Here is a 15908-nt window from a genome sequence, read left to right as displayed (position 1 = left end):
AAATATAAGCGTCACACAAAAAGGAACTTTTTACGTTTCTCAAAGCTGGTATTACACTCACTAAAACATTAAAATCCCTGTTTTTTGTTTCTTAACAAACCAGATTGCTACGAAAACCCAATGACTGGATGAAAAAATATGCTCTGAACCAAAAGAAAAATGTTTTCTTAAAAAGACTACAAACTACAAACTTAACTGTAAAACTCTCTCATGAGAATTTCCAGAGCTTTTTGTCTTTTTCTTCTTTCTTTCTTTCTTTCTTTCTTTCTTTCTTTTTAAGTTCATGCCAGCATTGCAACATTTTAAAAGTTTTCCCCCCTTGGGTTCTCTGATTTCTCTACCATTAAATGTATAATGCATAATCTCGACCGCCAGCAACACGGTCAGATAAGCTCTTGTCTCTTAATTCCTTGCTACTTCTCTGAATGTGGACAATCTTTGACATTCCTTTGGTAATAAATATTTTGTAAGAATTGGTCAGTCGATGGTTTCTTTCAGTTATTGAGTTTATTTTGACATTTTTTTTAGCATGTTAGCCTAAAAATAAATAAAATAAAAATAAAGTGCTTTGTTGCAATATTAGACAAGATGTAGTATATAGATATAGTAAGCTCATTTAAGCAGCTAATGTAATTTCAATGAACTTTAAAAAGGTATGGTTAGCACATACCATCAGATTAGCAGAAATACTTTTATGGTCCATATTTTTATGCTCGATGGGGTTCATTTGTATATTTTCTGTTTGGCTTTGACAAACATATTTCTAAATATGTGTCATTGTTCCTTTTACTTCCTGCCCTTGTTTTTCCCATTTGTGTAATTTTCTGTTCCGCTTTGATGGTTTTCACTTGCTTCCAATTATCCTTCACTCAGTGAAGAACTGGGAAGAAAGACAACAAGAAAATCTGACTGAGAATGGCTGTGCACACCATGTGCTGTTTTAAATAGTCCTGAATCTTACAGGGTCAATACTGAGTTAGACTCTGGTATTTGCTGGTATTTGCTTCTTATCTATGTCACAAACTTAATTTGAAAAAGACAATTCTTCTACTGACCCAACCTATAAGCCCCTAGCTTATGCAGTGGGTCAGTAGCTTTGAGCATAGGTGAAGTAGATTATTAAGGTCCTTCACTGCACCAATGTCAGCTTCAGGAGATTCTGCAGGATAATGGTCCTCCCTCTGAAAAGGACATAGTTCCTCTCATTCTCAATTTTAACCTGGCCTGGGGATGTTACTGAGCAACTCTTACATCACACAATTACCAGACCCCTCTCAGTATCTTGCAAACATTTTTTAAGTATTTTGTTTTTATTATATAATGGATTTTCACGAGTTTCACTGCTGGAGGTGAAGTCACACATTAACAACCTTTTAACAAACTTCTTTAGTTAATGGAAACCCATGAATCATGTTTAACTTGTGCTTTTTATTCAAACCATGCAAGTTTGGCTGCACTGTGCTTTAGTTGATCTCTGATGATCTGAAAAGGCACCTCCACTTAACTGTTGCTAAGAGACATTCAACTTGAACTGAAACCTTACAGTATTTGTGATTAAGCAACAGTATGAGTGAAAATGGAAACGTATTAAAGAGAAGTGCTTCCATTGTAATTCCAGTTCAAGTGAAGGATGTATGTGGAAGTATATATTAACACTTTATAATATTAAGAAAATAAAAGTGAGCAAGGCAGGGCATGATGCTCCTGCTGATGCAATTTCAAATATAGTTTCCAAATAATCTACTTGCACCATTTCGAAACACACACACACACACACACACACACACATACGGGTCTATGTGGTATGGCGGGACTATACTACGTCAATCCGCCCGGTGGTGGTTTAAGTGGACTACCCTTTTGAAAGGACTTAGAGCCAAGGGAGCGAGGTTAAAGTGTTCGAAAAAATCTGAAAAAAATTTGGGTCACTTCAGACCTCATACACTCCCTATAGAAGTCTAGATACACTGATACACACCAACCAGACTCTATTGTGTTTTCTGGAGACATTGTCCACTTGACAACAATGTGTTTTATGAGGTCCAAAAAAAGCAATATTGGGTCTTTAAAGGGACAATGATGTAATATGTAAATAGCTCATCATTACCATGAATACACATCTGACAGGACACAGGATTACTGGAACATCATTTTATTAGTGTTCTTGGATCTGAACATTAATTTTAACCATAAATAAAAAAAGAAATCTATGGACAAAAATGCCCACGCTTCCCACAGAAATATAAAAATATAGAAAACAGAAAAATTAAAAACATTTAAAATGAATTTTAATAGTTTAAAGGTAAATATTAAGGGGAGAAAATATGCATTTATAATTTTTTATTTTAAATATAACCCATCAAAAAAAACCCTAAATAAATTAAATGTAAAAATTATGAAATACAAACTACTTCTGTATTTAACAAGAACTTTTTTTTCTTTAAACAGAACATCAGTGTTAACAACAATTGGCAATCTGACCAAGATGTAAAACCACAGCTCTCTAAACAGTTATTTTAGTTCATTTTTTTCTGCCTTTTTGCAGTTAATCCTCTGTTTCTTACAAAATCTCGTATGTTTTGAACTGTTCTTCCTGCCAACACCGGATCTTCTACCAATTTGCAATGACTGCATTCATTTTTGGTGGCTAGTTTCCCTTCGTTTATGTGGTCTTTAAAATGCCTCATCACTGCAGCAACCTCAGCCTTGGACCACATGTTTTTGGGAGCTCTTCGGGAATTGTGGGATTGAGCAGCATTTTTCTCTGGAAGATATATAAAGTAGTAGTAGTTAAAACAAACAAAAAACCAAACAAAAAAAACAAAAAACATTTGGTGGTTAAAAGAATGGATGCTACCCTGTACTAACTTCTGAAATGTGTTGCTACCATCAATATCAAAACGAGCTAAAATTCTCTTTGAAAATTTATCAAATTTCTAAAATGAGACATTTAGTGTTCCGCTGTGAATAAAAGACTGAATAAAAAGTTGAATAAAAGTCTCTTGATGCATGCTCAATCATCCAGGTAAGTAAATCCCAAAACGTTGATTCTGTTAATCTGGACGTAGCGTTTTCAGTGGGAGAAACATTTTGTCACTCATCCAAGTGACTTTTTGCCACCACTCTGCAGTTTGCCATATGTTGCAAAGTGATGAAACAATAATAAGCTTCGAGAACCAACTGCACCCCTTACCTTCAGAGGGAGCAGCAGTCTCACTTGCTGCAGGCATTGTGAGTGGTCCTTCATCTGCTGATTACACAATTTGATTAAGTTTTAATATTTGTAACAAACATTTTATCCACAGAAACCAAGCTAGTGGTAACTTACCACAATCTACAGTGTCTTGGAGCTGCGCTGTGTTTGTGGAATCAGCTACTGCATGTACAGGCTCACTGGTGCCACACGCCAACATTGTGAGTGCTGTGTCATCATCATCTGATTCACTCTCACTGTCCTTTGTTTCAGCATCACTTAATGCAATTTCATCTGAGAAATTGTGGGAAAACCCCCAAAAAACCAAACACAAACCCCCCAAAAACCTCACATTAACAACGAGATATGACAAAATACAGAACAAATACTGGAAATTATAGTACATAGTTTTACTATTTAAGGCCACCACTCTGCAGTTTGCCAAATGTTGCAAAGTGATGAAACAATAGACTTCAAGAACCTTAAATCATGGACATTTAACAGAATGGTCTGTGCTTTTAGGTTTTAATTCTGTTGATAAAGCATAATATTCAACTACTGCCCTAATATTTGCTCCTTTCAATACAAACCTATTTTGATCTCATCCAGTGATTTCCCCTGGATCTGGGAAAGTTGTCCTTTTTCCAGTGTTAAAAGCAGTTTGGAAATCTTGGCCAGCTGTGTTGTGGGAACTGGTAATCTGTAGAATTCGCGGTGAACGCGGATATCATGACCCAGGAAATCTGCAACCTGATCAAGTTCGTTGTTTTTCAAATTAAGGACTTGTGAGAGTGTGGCAACATGTTTTCTGAGCTGTGTCGATCTTAGATACTCAGGCTGCTTTGCTCCACACTGGTGTGCATGAACACGCAAGGAGTCCATTCCTCTGTAATGACTCATTGATCGGGGTCTTGCAAAGAGGTAGATATTAGTGGCACAAATACCACAGTCAGGCCTCCTACTAACCAGTAGTGACAGAGCATCCAGCATGCTTGGTGTTAGCAGAACTGGAACATTTCTGTCCCTTTTTCCCATTATTTCTATTCTACAGAAATAGTTACAGAGTCTCTGTTCCATTTCTGAGAGCCCCATGGCAACATCTGTGTGGAGTGCTGTTTTGTCTCTTTCAAGAAAACTTTTGAGGCGCATCTTTGAAACCTCTCCAGAACGTCTTCGGTTGAACACAATGATTTGTGAGAGTGTAACTTGTGCAAGTTGGGCATAATTCTGAGCTGTGGCTTCGTTCTCCAAGCTGCAAAAGGCACTTTCTGCAGATTTTTGAAGGTAGTGATGGAGAATCCGAACATCTTCTGTAAAGGGCAATGTTGATGGCTTGTTAAACTTTGCCTCACTCAATGTGTTCAAGGCACGGTGAGACACCATCTCAGACCATTTGGAGACATACAACTTCTTGAACGCATCAGTGGACTTGATTAGGGCTTCATCCTCTGTCATGAGGGCACGACAATGGATAATGTCAGACATTTTATGCAGTGTATGTCCCAGTTTCAGCGCAAGGCTTGGAGTTTTGTATGACAGTGTCTCTTCATCAAAACCTGAAACTTTCTTTACTGCTTGCACAACTCTCTGGAAATTAGCAGGCTTAATAGCTTCTTCCATGTTATGCACTGAGAATTCTGTGCGCAGACACAACAACAAACGTCCCGCTTCACGAAGCTTCTGTCGTATATAATCATACTTTGTAGGGTCTTGTCCATGTTTATTGTAGAGGGACTGGGCAAACTGAATAACAGTAAAGTCATTTCGCACAGCTGAGGCAATCTCATCTTGTTTCATAACAGCAAGAACCTTCCAGACTCCACTTGACACCTGCGGATAACACTGAGACTCCAGAGTTAAAGCCAGGCCGAGTACTTTGGTTCTTCCAGGTTCTTTATCCGTGTCATCTTTTGGTTTGTTAGGACATCTGCGGACATGTCTCCAAAGATCCTTGCGAACATACATCCCTTGACAATAAAAGCAATGAGCAAACTTTCCCTCTACTGCTTTAATCTTGGGTCTTCTCTTCACTTTCAGTGGTCCCACTCCACCATGCAAAACTGCAGCATTATGCTTAAAATTTCCCTTATTTCTCAATTTCTCTAACAGACTTTTACGCTCGTTTGAGTCTCTAGGCAGGGAAAATGCATGCACAACATCAGGAGCCGTTTTGTGCGTTTTCAGGTGGCGGGAAATTTTAGCTTGTGGTTTGCCACAAAAATAGCAGTAATTTCTTTTACTTAAAGTCATTTTTTCTGATTCAGTTTCGCAAAGCTCACTTTTATCTTGTGGCTTGTCCTTTGTCAAGTTGTGGATTAAATTCGTTGAATCTGATTGTTCATGCGCTTTGGAGATGTCATCTTGGCATAGCAGACCTTTTGATGTGCTTGGCAATAATGAGATGTCTTCATCTGAATCTTCATCATATGACTCTGAATCTGGCACATATTCTTCTTCTGATATGCTGTGGTTGCCATCATCATCGCTTGATATTTGATCCAGAACTGAATGTGGCAATCCATCCTCCCCTGAATATTCAGAAATTTCTTCTTTCTGGAATGTAAGAACAAAAGTTTTTTTAATTGATCAATACTTTAGACAGGTAAAAAATAAACTGAAAAAAAGTCAAGCCAAATATGAATGGGATACACACCTGTGTTGACTGGTGGCAATTCTGATTTGCCAATTTTGCAAGGCAAGATTTGTGCCAGACCCCTAAACAAACTGAAACACATTTTGATAGACTTAATTTAGCTTTGCAGTTCTATTTAAGTGAAGTAGTTTTTTGTCAAAGCATTGCAGTAATGTCAAATGCTGAAAAAAAAAAAAAAAAAAAAAAAAAAAAAACTGTTCACATTAAGGATATTTTAATGACTACACATACACTGCTAATCCCCCTCCCCCCCCCCCCCCCCAAAAAAAAGGACATCCCAGATGTGAATGAAGGAATTATTCTTATTAAATACTTTGTTCTTTAGGTAGTTGAGTGGCATGAAAGTGTGTAGGTGAATGTGTGTGGCCTCCAGATGCCTGTACGACTTCCCTACAATGCCTGGGCATGCTCGGGATGAGGTGGCGGATGGTCTCCTGAAGGATCTCCTCCAAGACCTGGACTAAAGCATCTGCCAACCCCTGGACAGTTTGTGGTGGATGGAGTGAGACATGATGTCCCAGATGTGCTCAATTGGATTCAGGTCTGGGGAACAGGCGGGCCAGTCCATAGCATCAATGCCTTTGTCATGGAGGAACTGCTGACATACTCCAGCCACATGAGGCCCAGTGTCGTCTCGCATTAGGTGGACCCCAGGGCCAAATGCACCAGCATGTGGTCTCACAAAGGGTCCGAGGACCTCATCTTGTTACCCAATGACAGTCAGGCTCTCTGGCAGGCACAGAAATGCCACCCCTCACCATTACTGACCCACTGCCAATATGATCATGCTGGAGGATGTTGCAGGCAGCAGAACATTCCCCACGGCATCTCCAGACTGTCACGTGCTCAGTTTGAACCTCCTTTCAGCTGTGAGGAGCATAGGGTGCCCGTGCTGAAGTTGCCAAACTTTGTGTTTTCTGGCAAATGCCAAACATCCTGCATGGTGTTGGACTGCAAGCTCAATCCCCACCTGTGGATGCTGGACCCTCAAGCCACCCTCATGAAGTCAGTTTCTGACCATTTGAGCAGACAGATGCACATTTGTGGCCTGTTTGAGGTCATTTTGCAGGGCTCCTCTTGTTCCTCCTTGCACAAAGGTGGAGGTAGCGGTCCTGCTGCTGGGTTGTTGCCCTCCTATGGCCTACTCCACATCCAGGTAGCACCTCCATGCTCTGGACACTACACTAACAGACACAGCAAACCTTCTTGCCACAGCTCACATTGATGTGCTACGCTAGATGAGCTGCACTACCTGAGCCCCTTGTGTGGGTTGTAGACTGTCTCATGCTACCACTAAAATGAAATCACCGCCAGCATTCAAAAGTGACCATAACATCAGCCAGAAAGCATAGGTGCTGAGAAGTGGTCTGTGGTCACCACCTGCAGAACCAGTCCTTTATTATGGTGAATTGACTATAATTTCCACTTGTTGTCTACTCTATTTGCAAAACAGCATGTGAAACTGGTTGTCAGTGTTACTTCCTAAGTGAACAGTTTGATTTCACAGAAGTGTGACTGACTTGGAGTAACATCGCATTGTTTAAGTGTTCCCTTTATTATTTTGAGCAGTTTATGTTATGGAATGGGGAATTGAGGACAATCCCAAGTATACCATTTTTACAAGGTCCTGCACCAATGAGGTAATACTGCATTTCTTTAATTAGACGTGACCACCCATTAATTAAAAAGGGAGCAGTGTTCATTTCAGCACGTCTTAACTTGTTGAACTCTATTAATGCTTTTTACTATACACTGTACCTATTCACTAAATGTCTCACCTTTGCACTTAAAGCCAAGCCACTTGAGGGAGGAAACCGGTCCCACACACTGAATGCACTTGTCCAAAGATGATATTGTTGTGCACACCAGACGATGATTGTGACACTGTTAGCAAAATATTGCAACATTTATTTGTTTTGGACAGTTGGAAAGGTGTGTTTTCAATTCAGTTGCAGATATCAACTAATAAACTTCGTCCATGTAAATCACATCACACCCAGGTGACTGCCAAACACACACACACACACACACACACAGCATCCATAAAGAATGATGATAGATTAAATTATTAGTTCATTAAGTGGTACACTGGATTATATTTACCCTTTCAGGCTCTGGATGTTTCAGGTCCAGATCATTGTTTGGAAAGCTGTTTGGTTGCGGCTTTAGGCAGCTCACAGTCTTCTGAATCTGGCTGGTCTCAGTCTTCGTGTGTAACAGATAGAGAATGAAGACAAAAGAACAGTAATCTGACAGTTACTAAAAATGCATCACTCAAGAGGATGAATAGACCATTTCACTATCGGCAAATAGCGTAAGGTACACATCGTGCATGAGAAACATTCATTAAAATCTGTCCTAGGTCAATGTTACCTCTTCAAAATCTTGCACTGAAGAAGAATGCATGGCTTCTGAGCCTTGCTGAGGCATTTCTTCATCAAGATCCTGCAACAAAGAAAAGATGGCACAAAGATTAGACCAAGTGCTCTTCTTGCAACTGTACTGGGCAGGCCTGTGCTTCTGTTTTTAATTTGCATGTGTGTGTGTGTGGGGGGGGGGCTTTCCACTCAAGAAATGTTTTCTTCTGAAAAAAATACTGGCTACAATAATTAACAACTGATTCCTTTGCAATCATCCATCCTCTTCCACTTATCCTTATCAGGATTGTGGGGTAGCAGTTTTGGGGCCTATACCAGCTACCATAGGGCAGTACAACCTGGACAGATCACCAGTCTAACATGGAAGGACAAGCATTTGCATTCACACCAAAGGGCAGTTTTGAATCACCAGTTAACCTAACCCCATAAGCTACATCTTTGGACTGTGGGAAGAAGCCAGAGTACACAGCCAGAGAGAGCCCATGCACTAAAGCAGTAAAAAGTGCCTAAAACAAGTTAAGAAGTTGTATAGTACTATCCATCTTAATGTTCAAGCCTGAGTTTCAAAAAATTTCAACATAGAAACAAAGCACATGCAGTCAGTTCTGCATGCTGTAGGTCAAACTGTCAAGACATACGAGAAGACCCCTCCTAAAACCAGAGTGATGTCACCATGAAGCAAACTTTGACGGAGTCCCCCAATAACAGTGTGGTCCTCCTAAGTCACATTTGGGTGGTTAACACACACACACACACTCAGATGTTATCCAGACTTGCACTTTGAAACAATGAAAAGGACCTACAAGCCACGGTCCATGTAAATCACATCACACCCAGGTGACAGCCAAACACACACAGCATCCATAAAGAATGATGATAGATTAAATTATTAGTTCATTAAGTGGTACACTGGATTATATTTACCCTTTCAGGCTCTGGATGTTTCAGGTCCAGATCATTGTTTGGAAAGCTGTTTGGTTGCGGCTTTAGGCAGCTCACAGTCTTCTGAATCTGGCTGGTCTCAGTCTTCGTGTGTAACAGATAGAGAATGAAGACAAAAGAACAGTAATCTGACAGTTACTAAAAATGCATCACTCAAGAGGATGAATAAACCATTTCACTATCGGCAAATAGCGTAAGGTACACATCGTGCATGAGAAACATTCATTAAAATCTGTCCTAGGTCAATGTTACCTCTTCAAAATCTTGCACTGAAGAAGAATGCATGGCTTCTGAGCCTTGCTGAGGCATTTCTTCATCAAGATCCTGCAACAAAGAAAAGATGGCACAAAGATTAGACCAAGTGCTCTTCTTGCAACCGTACTGGGCAGGCCTGTGCTTCTGTTTTTAATTTGCGTGTGTGTGTGTGTGTGTGTGTGTGTGTGGGGGGGGGGGGGGGGGGGGGGGGGGGGGGGCTTTCCACTCAAGAAATGTTTTCTTCTGAAAAAAATACTGGCTACAATAATTAACAACTGATTCCTTTGCAATCATCCATCCTCTTCCACTTATCCTTATCAGGATTGTGGGGTAGCAGTTTTGGGGCCTATACCAGCTACCATAGGGCAGTACAACCTGGACAGATCACCAGTCTAACATGGAAGGACAAGCATTTGCATTCACACCAAAGGGCAGTTTTGAATCACCAGTTAACCTAACCCCATAAGCTACATCTTTGGACTGTGGGAAGAAGCCAGAGTACACAGCCAGAGAGAGCCCATGCACTAAAGCAGTATATAGTGCCTAAAACAAGTTAAGAAGTTGTATAGTACTATCTATCTTAATGTTCAAGCCTGAGTTTCAAACCACATAGAAACAAAGCACATGCAGTCAGTTCTGCATGCTGTAGGTCAAACTGTCAAGACATACGAGAAGACCCCTCCTAAAACCAGAGTGATGTCACCATGAAGCAAACTTTGACGGAGTCCCCCAATAACAGTGTGGTCCTCCTAAGTCACATTTGGGTGGTTAACACACACACACACACACACACTCAGATGTTATCCAGACTTGCACTTTGAAACAATGAAAAGGACCTACAAGCCACGGTCCATGTAAATCACATCACACCCAGGTGACAGCCAAACACACACACACACACAGCATCCATAAAGAATGATGATAGATTAAATTATTAGTTCATTAAGTGGTACACTGGATTATATTTACCCTTTCAGGCTCTGGATGTTTCAGGTCCAGATCATTGTTTGGAAAGCTGTTTGGTTGCGGCTTTAGGCAGCTCACAGTCTTCTGAATCTGGCTGGTCTCAGTCTTCGTGTGTAACAGATAGAGAATGAAGACAAAAGAACAGTAATCTGACAGTTACTAAAAATGCATCACTCAAGAGGATGAATAAACCATTTCACTATCGGCAAATAGCGTAAGGTACACATCGTGCATGAGAAACATTCATTAAAATCTGTCCTAGGTCAATGTTACCTCTTCAAAATCTTGCACTGAAGAAGAATGCATGGCTTCTGAGCCTTGCTGAGGCATTTCTTCATCAAGATCCTGCAACAAAGAAAAGATGGCACAAAGATTAGACCAAGTGCTCTTCTTGCAACTGTACTGGGCAGGCCTGTGCTTCTGTTTTTAATTTGCATGTGTGTGTGTGTGTGTGGGGGGGGGGGCTTTCCACTCAAGAAATGTTTTCTTCTGAAAAAAATACTGGCTACAATAATTAACAACTGATTCCTTTGCAATCATCCATCCTCTTCCACTTATCCTTATCAGGATTGTGGGGTAGCAGTTTTGGGGCCTATACCAGCTACCATAGGGCAGTACAACCTGGACAGATCACCAGTCTAACATGGAAGGACAAGCATTTGCATTCACACCAAAGGGCAGTTTTGAATCACCAGTTAACCTAACCCCATAAGCTACATCTTTGGACTGTGGGAAGAAGCCAGAGTACACAGCCAGAGAGAGCCCATGCACTAAAGCAGTATATAGTGCCTAAAACAAGTTAAGAAGTTGTATAGTACTATCTATCTTAATGTTCAAGCCTGAGTTTCAAACCACATAGAAACAAAGCACATGCAGTCAGTTCTGCATGCTGTAGGTCAAACTGTCAAGACATACGAGAAGACCCCTCCTAAAACCAGAGTGATGTCACCATGAAGCAAACTTTGACGGAGTCCCCCAATAACAGTGTGGTCCTCCTAAGTCACATTTGGGTGGTTAACACACACACACACACACACTCAGATGTTATCCAGACTTGCACTTTGAAACAATGAAAAGGACCTACAAGCCACGGTCCATGTAAATCACATCACACCCAGGTGACAGCCAAACACACACACACACACAGCATCCATAAAGAATGATGATAGATTAAATTATTAGTTCATTAAGTGGTACACTGGATTATATTTACCCTTTCAGGCTCTGGATGTTTCAGGTCCAGATCATTGTTTGGAAAGCTGTTTGGTTGCGGCTTTAGGCAGCTCACAGTCTTCTGAATCTGGCTGGTCTCAGTCTTCGTGTGTAACAGATAGAGAATGAAGACAAAAGAACAGTAATCTGACAGTTACTAAAAATGCATCACTCAAGAGGATGAATAAACCATTTCACTATCGGCAAATAGCGTAAGGTACACATCGTGCATGAGAAACATTCATTAAAATCTGTCCTAGGTCAATGTTACCTCTTCAAAATCTTGCACTGAAGAAGAATGCATGGCTTCTGAGCCTTGCTGAGGCATTTCTTCATCAAGATCCTGCAACAAAGAAAAGATGGCACAAAGATTAGACCAAGTGCTCTTCTTGCAACTGTACTGGGCAGGCCTGTGCTTCTGTTTTTAATTTGCATGTGTGTGTGTGTGTGTGTGTGTGTGTGGGGGGGGGGGGGGGGGGGGGGGGGCTTTCCACTCAAGAAATGTTTTCTTCTGAAAAAAATACTGGCTACAATAATTAACAACTGATTCCTTTGCAATCATCCATCCTCTTCCACTTATCCTTATCAGGATTGTGGGGTAGCAGTTTTGGGGCCTATACCAGCTACCATAGGGCAGTACAACCTGGACAGATCACCAGTCTAACATGGAAGGACAAGCATTTGCATTCACACCAAAGGGCAGTTTTGAATCACCAGTTAACCTAACCCCATAAGCTACATCTTTGGACTGTGGGAAGAAGCCAGAGTACACAGCCAGAGAGAGCCCATGCACTAAAGCAGTATATAGTGCCTAAAACAAGTTAAGAAGTTGTATAGTACTATCTATCTTAATGTTCAAGCCTGAGTTTCAAACCACATAGAAACAAAGCACATGCAGTCAGTTCTGCATGCTGTAGGTCAAACTGTCAAGACATACGAGAAGACCCCTCCTAAAACCAGAGTGATGTCACCATGAAGCAAACTTTGACGGAGTCCCCCAATAACAGTGTGGTCCTCCTAAGTCACATTTGGGTGGTTAACACACACACACACACACACACTCAGATGTTATCCAGACTTGCACTTTGAAACAATGAAAAGGACCTACAAGCCACGGTCCATGTAAATCACATCACACCCAGGTGACTGCCAAAAACACACACACACAGCATCCATAAAGAATGATGATAGATTAAATTATTAGTTCATTAAGTGGTACACTGGATTATATTTACCCTTTCAGGCTCTGGATGTTTCAGGTCCAGATCATTGTTTGGAAAGCTGTTTGGTTGCGGCTTTAGGCAGCTCACAGTCTTCTGAATCTGGCTGGTCTCCGTCTTCGTGTGTAACAGATAGAAAATGAATATACAGTGCATTTTTGAAGAGGATTTTGAAACATTAAATAAACTGTATGAGAAAGATAAGTTTCAAGCTATTGTCTTTAAAATATTCACTGTCATGTATAGAGAATTTAAGGCCCTATGATTAAGAGACAAATAGTCAGTGTGATTTCTTTATTTTTTAAGCCATTGCTAAAGGAGTAAAACAATCACCTGTAGCAGCAACGAACTGTCACTAGGGCCCATTTATCTTCGAGGGACAAAATTTAAAATGAATCTAACTAAAGAGGCTACACAGCAAAATCTCCAGTGTTAAATTAACACTAGAGAGTGTCTATATGGGTCCACACAACACTGTTGAGTGTTGAATTAACACTTTTGACAGTGTTATATGTTTAAAAGTAACCTAGTCAGTTTTGAAGATTAACAAAGACTAACACTGAGCAGTGCTGATTTTCTAACACTGGAATATTTCTAACATTTTGAGTTATTTTCCAGTGTTAGAAAATCAGCACTGCTCAGTGTTAGCCATTGTTAATCTTCAAAACTGACTAGGTTACTTTTAAACATATAACACTGTCAAAAGTGTTAATTTAACACTCAACAGTGTTGTATTTAACACTCAGAGGTGTGGACCCTTATAGACACTCTCCAGTGTTAATTTAACACTGGAGATTTTGCTGTGTAGAATCACATTAAACATCAATCACTGTTAAAATTTAGAAACCGAAAGCCATTTTTTATTTCTGCATACCTGCTGATATTTTTTTAGTGCTTTTAGAGGGCTTTGATGTGGCAGCCATCACAATTGCCTGTTTTCCATTAGTACCTACCCCTGTTTTTCCAGTAGGTTATAGTACCATGTAGTTTTTCAGTAACTACTGCACCAAGGTTCCAAGTGATCAGAAAATTTGACATAGACTGAATGCCACCAGGTGGCTGGTCAATGGTGTCACTCGATAAGTTATGAGTGCGCCTCCTTCGTGAAAATCCAAGCCATCATTTTTGAAACTCTGAAATGTTTGAAATAGCGACCAAAATTAACAGCGTGATCCCTGAATTGAACACTAAAGTATAGACTGAGCAGCAGGCATTTTGTCACCTTGACGTCCATGCTTGCTGTGGCATTTATATCACTGGATGCTCGGCTGCATTGCTATAGTTACCCCAGGCACAGTAGGTGATACTCAATTTCAGTGAAAAACTAGATGCCGTAAGTCACGTTAAGCCAATTTGAGTAGGTACAAATGTAAAAATGGCTTAGGGTATGCAATTTATCAGTTCCAAAAAGTACAATTGTAGAAATACCTTGCATCTCCAGAGCCAATCCGAGTCACCATAATTATAGTCTATTTCTTCACCTGGACTTATGTCTCTGCTTGCAAATAAGCATAGATGGGGCTTTCCATTGATATTTAATATTTTCATCTTAGCACTTGGACTGATGTGGTTGTCGTTGACAAGTCTGCCTAATGACCCATCTTCTTGAGATGCATCCACACTGTGGGGTTAGGCAAAAAAGTATTAGCTTAACTAGTTAGGAAGCTTTTTTTTCATAAATCAAAAGCAATGTGTAATTTAATCTTAATCAAACTACACTGATATAATACGCACCACCAGAGTTTTCCATCAAACTTGAATTCAAACATGAACACCTTCAGGCTGTCATGATAAACTCTGTGTCTCCGCTCACATTCTTCTTTTGTTATGAGTTTACCTCTGTATTCCAAAAGGAAGTCTCCTTTTTGGAATGGAACAGTCGTGAAAATGCCCCGACCTGAATTGCAGAGGCATACCAAGTGAGTGACAAAAGACAAAGTGACAAACTCCAAATCTAATCCAAACTAAAGACCAACTTACCTTTGAAGGCATTTATGTAGTGGATATCAAGTCCCAGTTTGTCCCTTCCAGCAGAAACATGACAGACTGCATCCTCCCGTGGAGGAATGCGTCTCCTTCGCATGTTCTCCTGTACGTTTTGATTGGCTGTATTACCAAAGCATATAAAGTATTACGATTATCGTCATCATTGTCATCATCATCAGTAGTAGCAGAACTAGCAGTAGTGTAGTTTACAGCATAAACACAGCTGACTTATTCATAGTGCTAATTTATGCCTTCTTTTAAAATGTTAAAGGCCTAGTACTCAAAATGGCGACATGTGACATTTCTGTAATGGCGACTGCAGAGAGTGATACAAGTACTGAGAAAGCTTAGGCATCAAAACTGTAAGAAGTTTTTTCTTCAGGCATATAAATAAATACACGACTAAATACACTTATACCCTTGCTTTTATTTTAGGGCTGTCAGCAGAATGGACAGACATTGGACAAACTGCCCGAAATTAGCTAACAGCGACATCAGGGATTTTGACTCAGACTGCGCTGGTTTAATTGTTAATCGCGTTAGTCGCGATGTCGGCATTAACACGTTTAAGCCACAATAATGCTTTAACACCGAGTAAATCCTAACACGGGTTAGCCCGCTTTATCGCGTTGACGCGGTTAGTCGTCAGCCCTATTTTATTTACTCAATGACAAACGCTGGGGCCGTTTTACTTCTTCAAAGACTCACTAACAGTCCATAAAGCATAAATTAAACCAGTTTAATATAGGCCTGTGCACCTATAATTTCATATAGTATTAAAGTCATGGTGCATTTTACATTAAAAAAGGCTTACCTTTGTGTTTTTAATCCGTCTTCGTATTGCCGTCGACATACACTTGTTAAAGGGCACGCGCGCGAAAGTTGTGGCGCCGTTTCCTGTAGGTACCGCCTATATATATAGCCTACCAATCACAATGACTTCCGGCCGTGTGTATTGAAAATGTGTATTAAATTGCAGTACCTACACACATCCACTCTAACTCGAAACGTCGCTGTGCAATACACTGGAATACACAAAAATCAGGTGAGGGGGTATAGGTGGACTTTTAAGAAAATCAGAAAATCTTTTAATTATAGTTTAA

At 40.3% G+C, this 15908-nt stretch overlaps 1 protein-coding gene across 1 annotated transcript; it reads right to left on the bottom strand.

The window, feature by feature from the left end:
• Window positions 1-1933: 1933 nt before the first annotated feature.
• Window positions 1934-14053, bottom strand: LOC146582954 (uncharacterized). The gene is made up of 8 exons (XM_085279851.1): window positions 14042-14053; window positions 7950-8051; window positions 7625-7730; window positions 5847-5917; window positions 5473-5746; window positions 3329-3487; window positions 3194-3247; window positions 1934-2764 (listed from the first exon to the last, which is right to left on the bottom strand). Exons 1-8 carry the CDS (start codon window positions 14051-14053, stop codon window positions 2517-2519), a joined length of 1026 nt encoding a protein of 341 aa, XP_085135977.1. The 3' UTR covers window positions 1934-2516.
• Window positions 14054-15908: the final 1855 nt, after the last annotated feature.

This window comes from Mchenga conophoros, linkage group LG1, assembly GCF_057382185.1.
Source record: "Mchenga conophoros isolate Kocher_MC1m ecotype Shallow Benthic linkage group LG1, M_conophoros_male_GT1.1, whole genome shotgun sequence".
Taxonomy (NCBI): domain Eukaryota; kingdom Metazoa; phylum Chordata; class Actinopteri; order Cichliformes; family Cichlidae; genus Mchenga; species Mchenga conophoros.
This window is presented reverse-complemented; position numbering and strand designations above follow the sequence as displayed.

Bases quoted from the DNA above. Each gene is read 5' to 3' on its own strand.
- LOC146582954 (XM_085279851.1), bottom strand. The intron at 7,731-7,949 runs GTAAATATAATC...TTTTGCTAACAG, and splicing joins AACATCCAGAGCCTGAAAGG to TGTCACAATCATCGTCTGGT. The intron at 3,248-3,328 runs GTAAGTTACCAC...TGTAATCAGCAG, and splicing joins CCAAGACACTGTAGATTGTG to ATGAAGGACCACTCACAATG.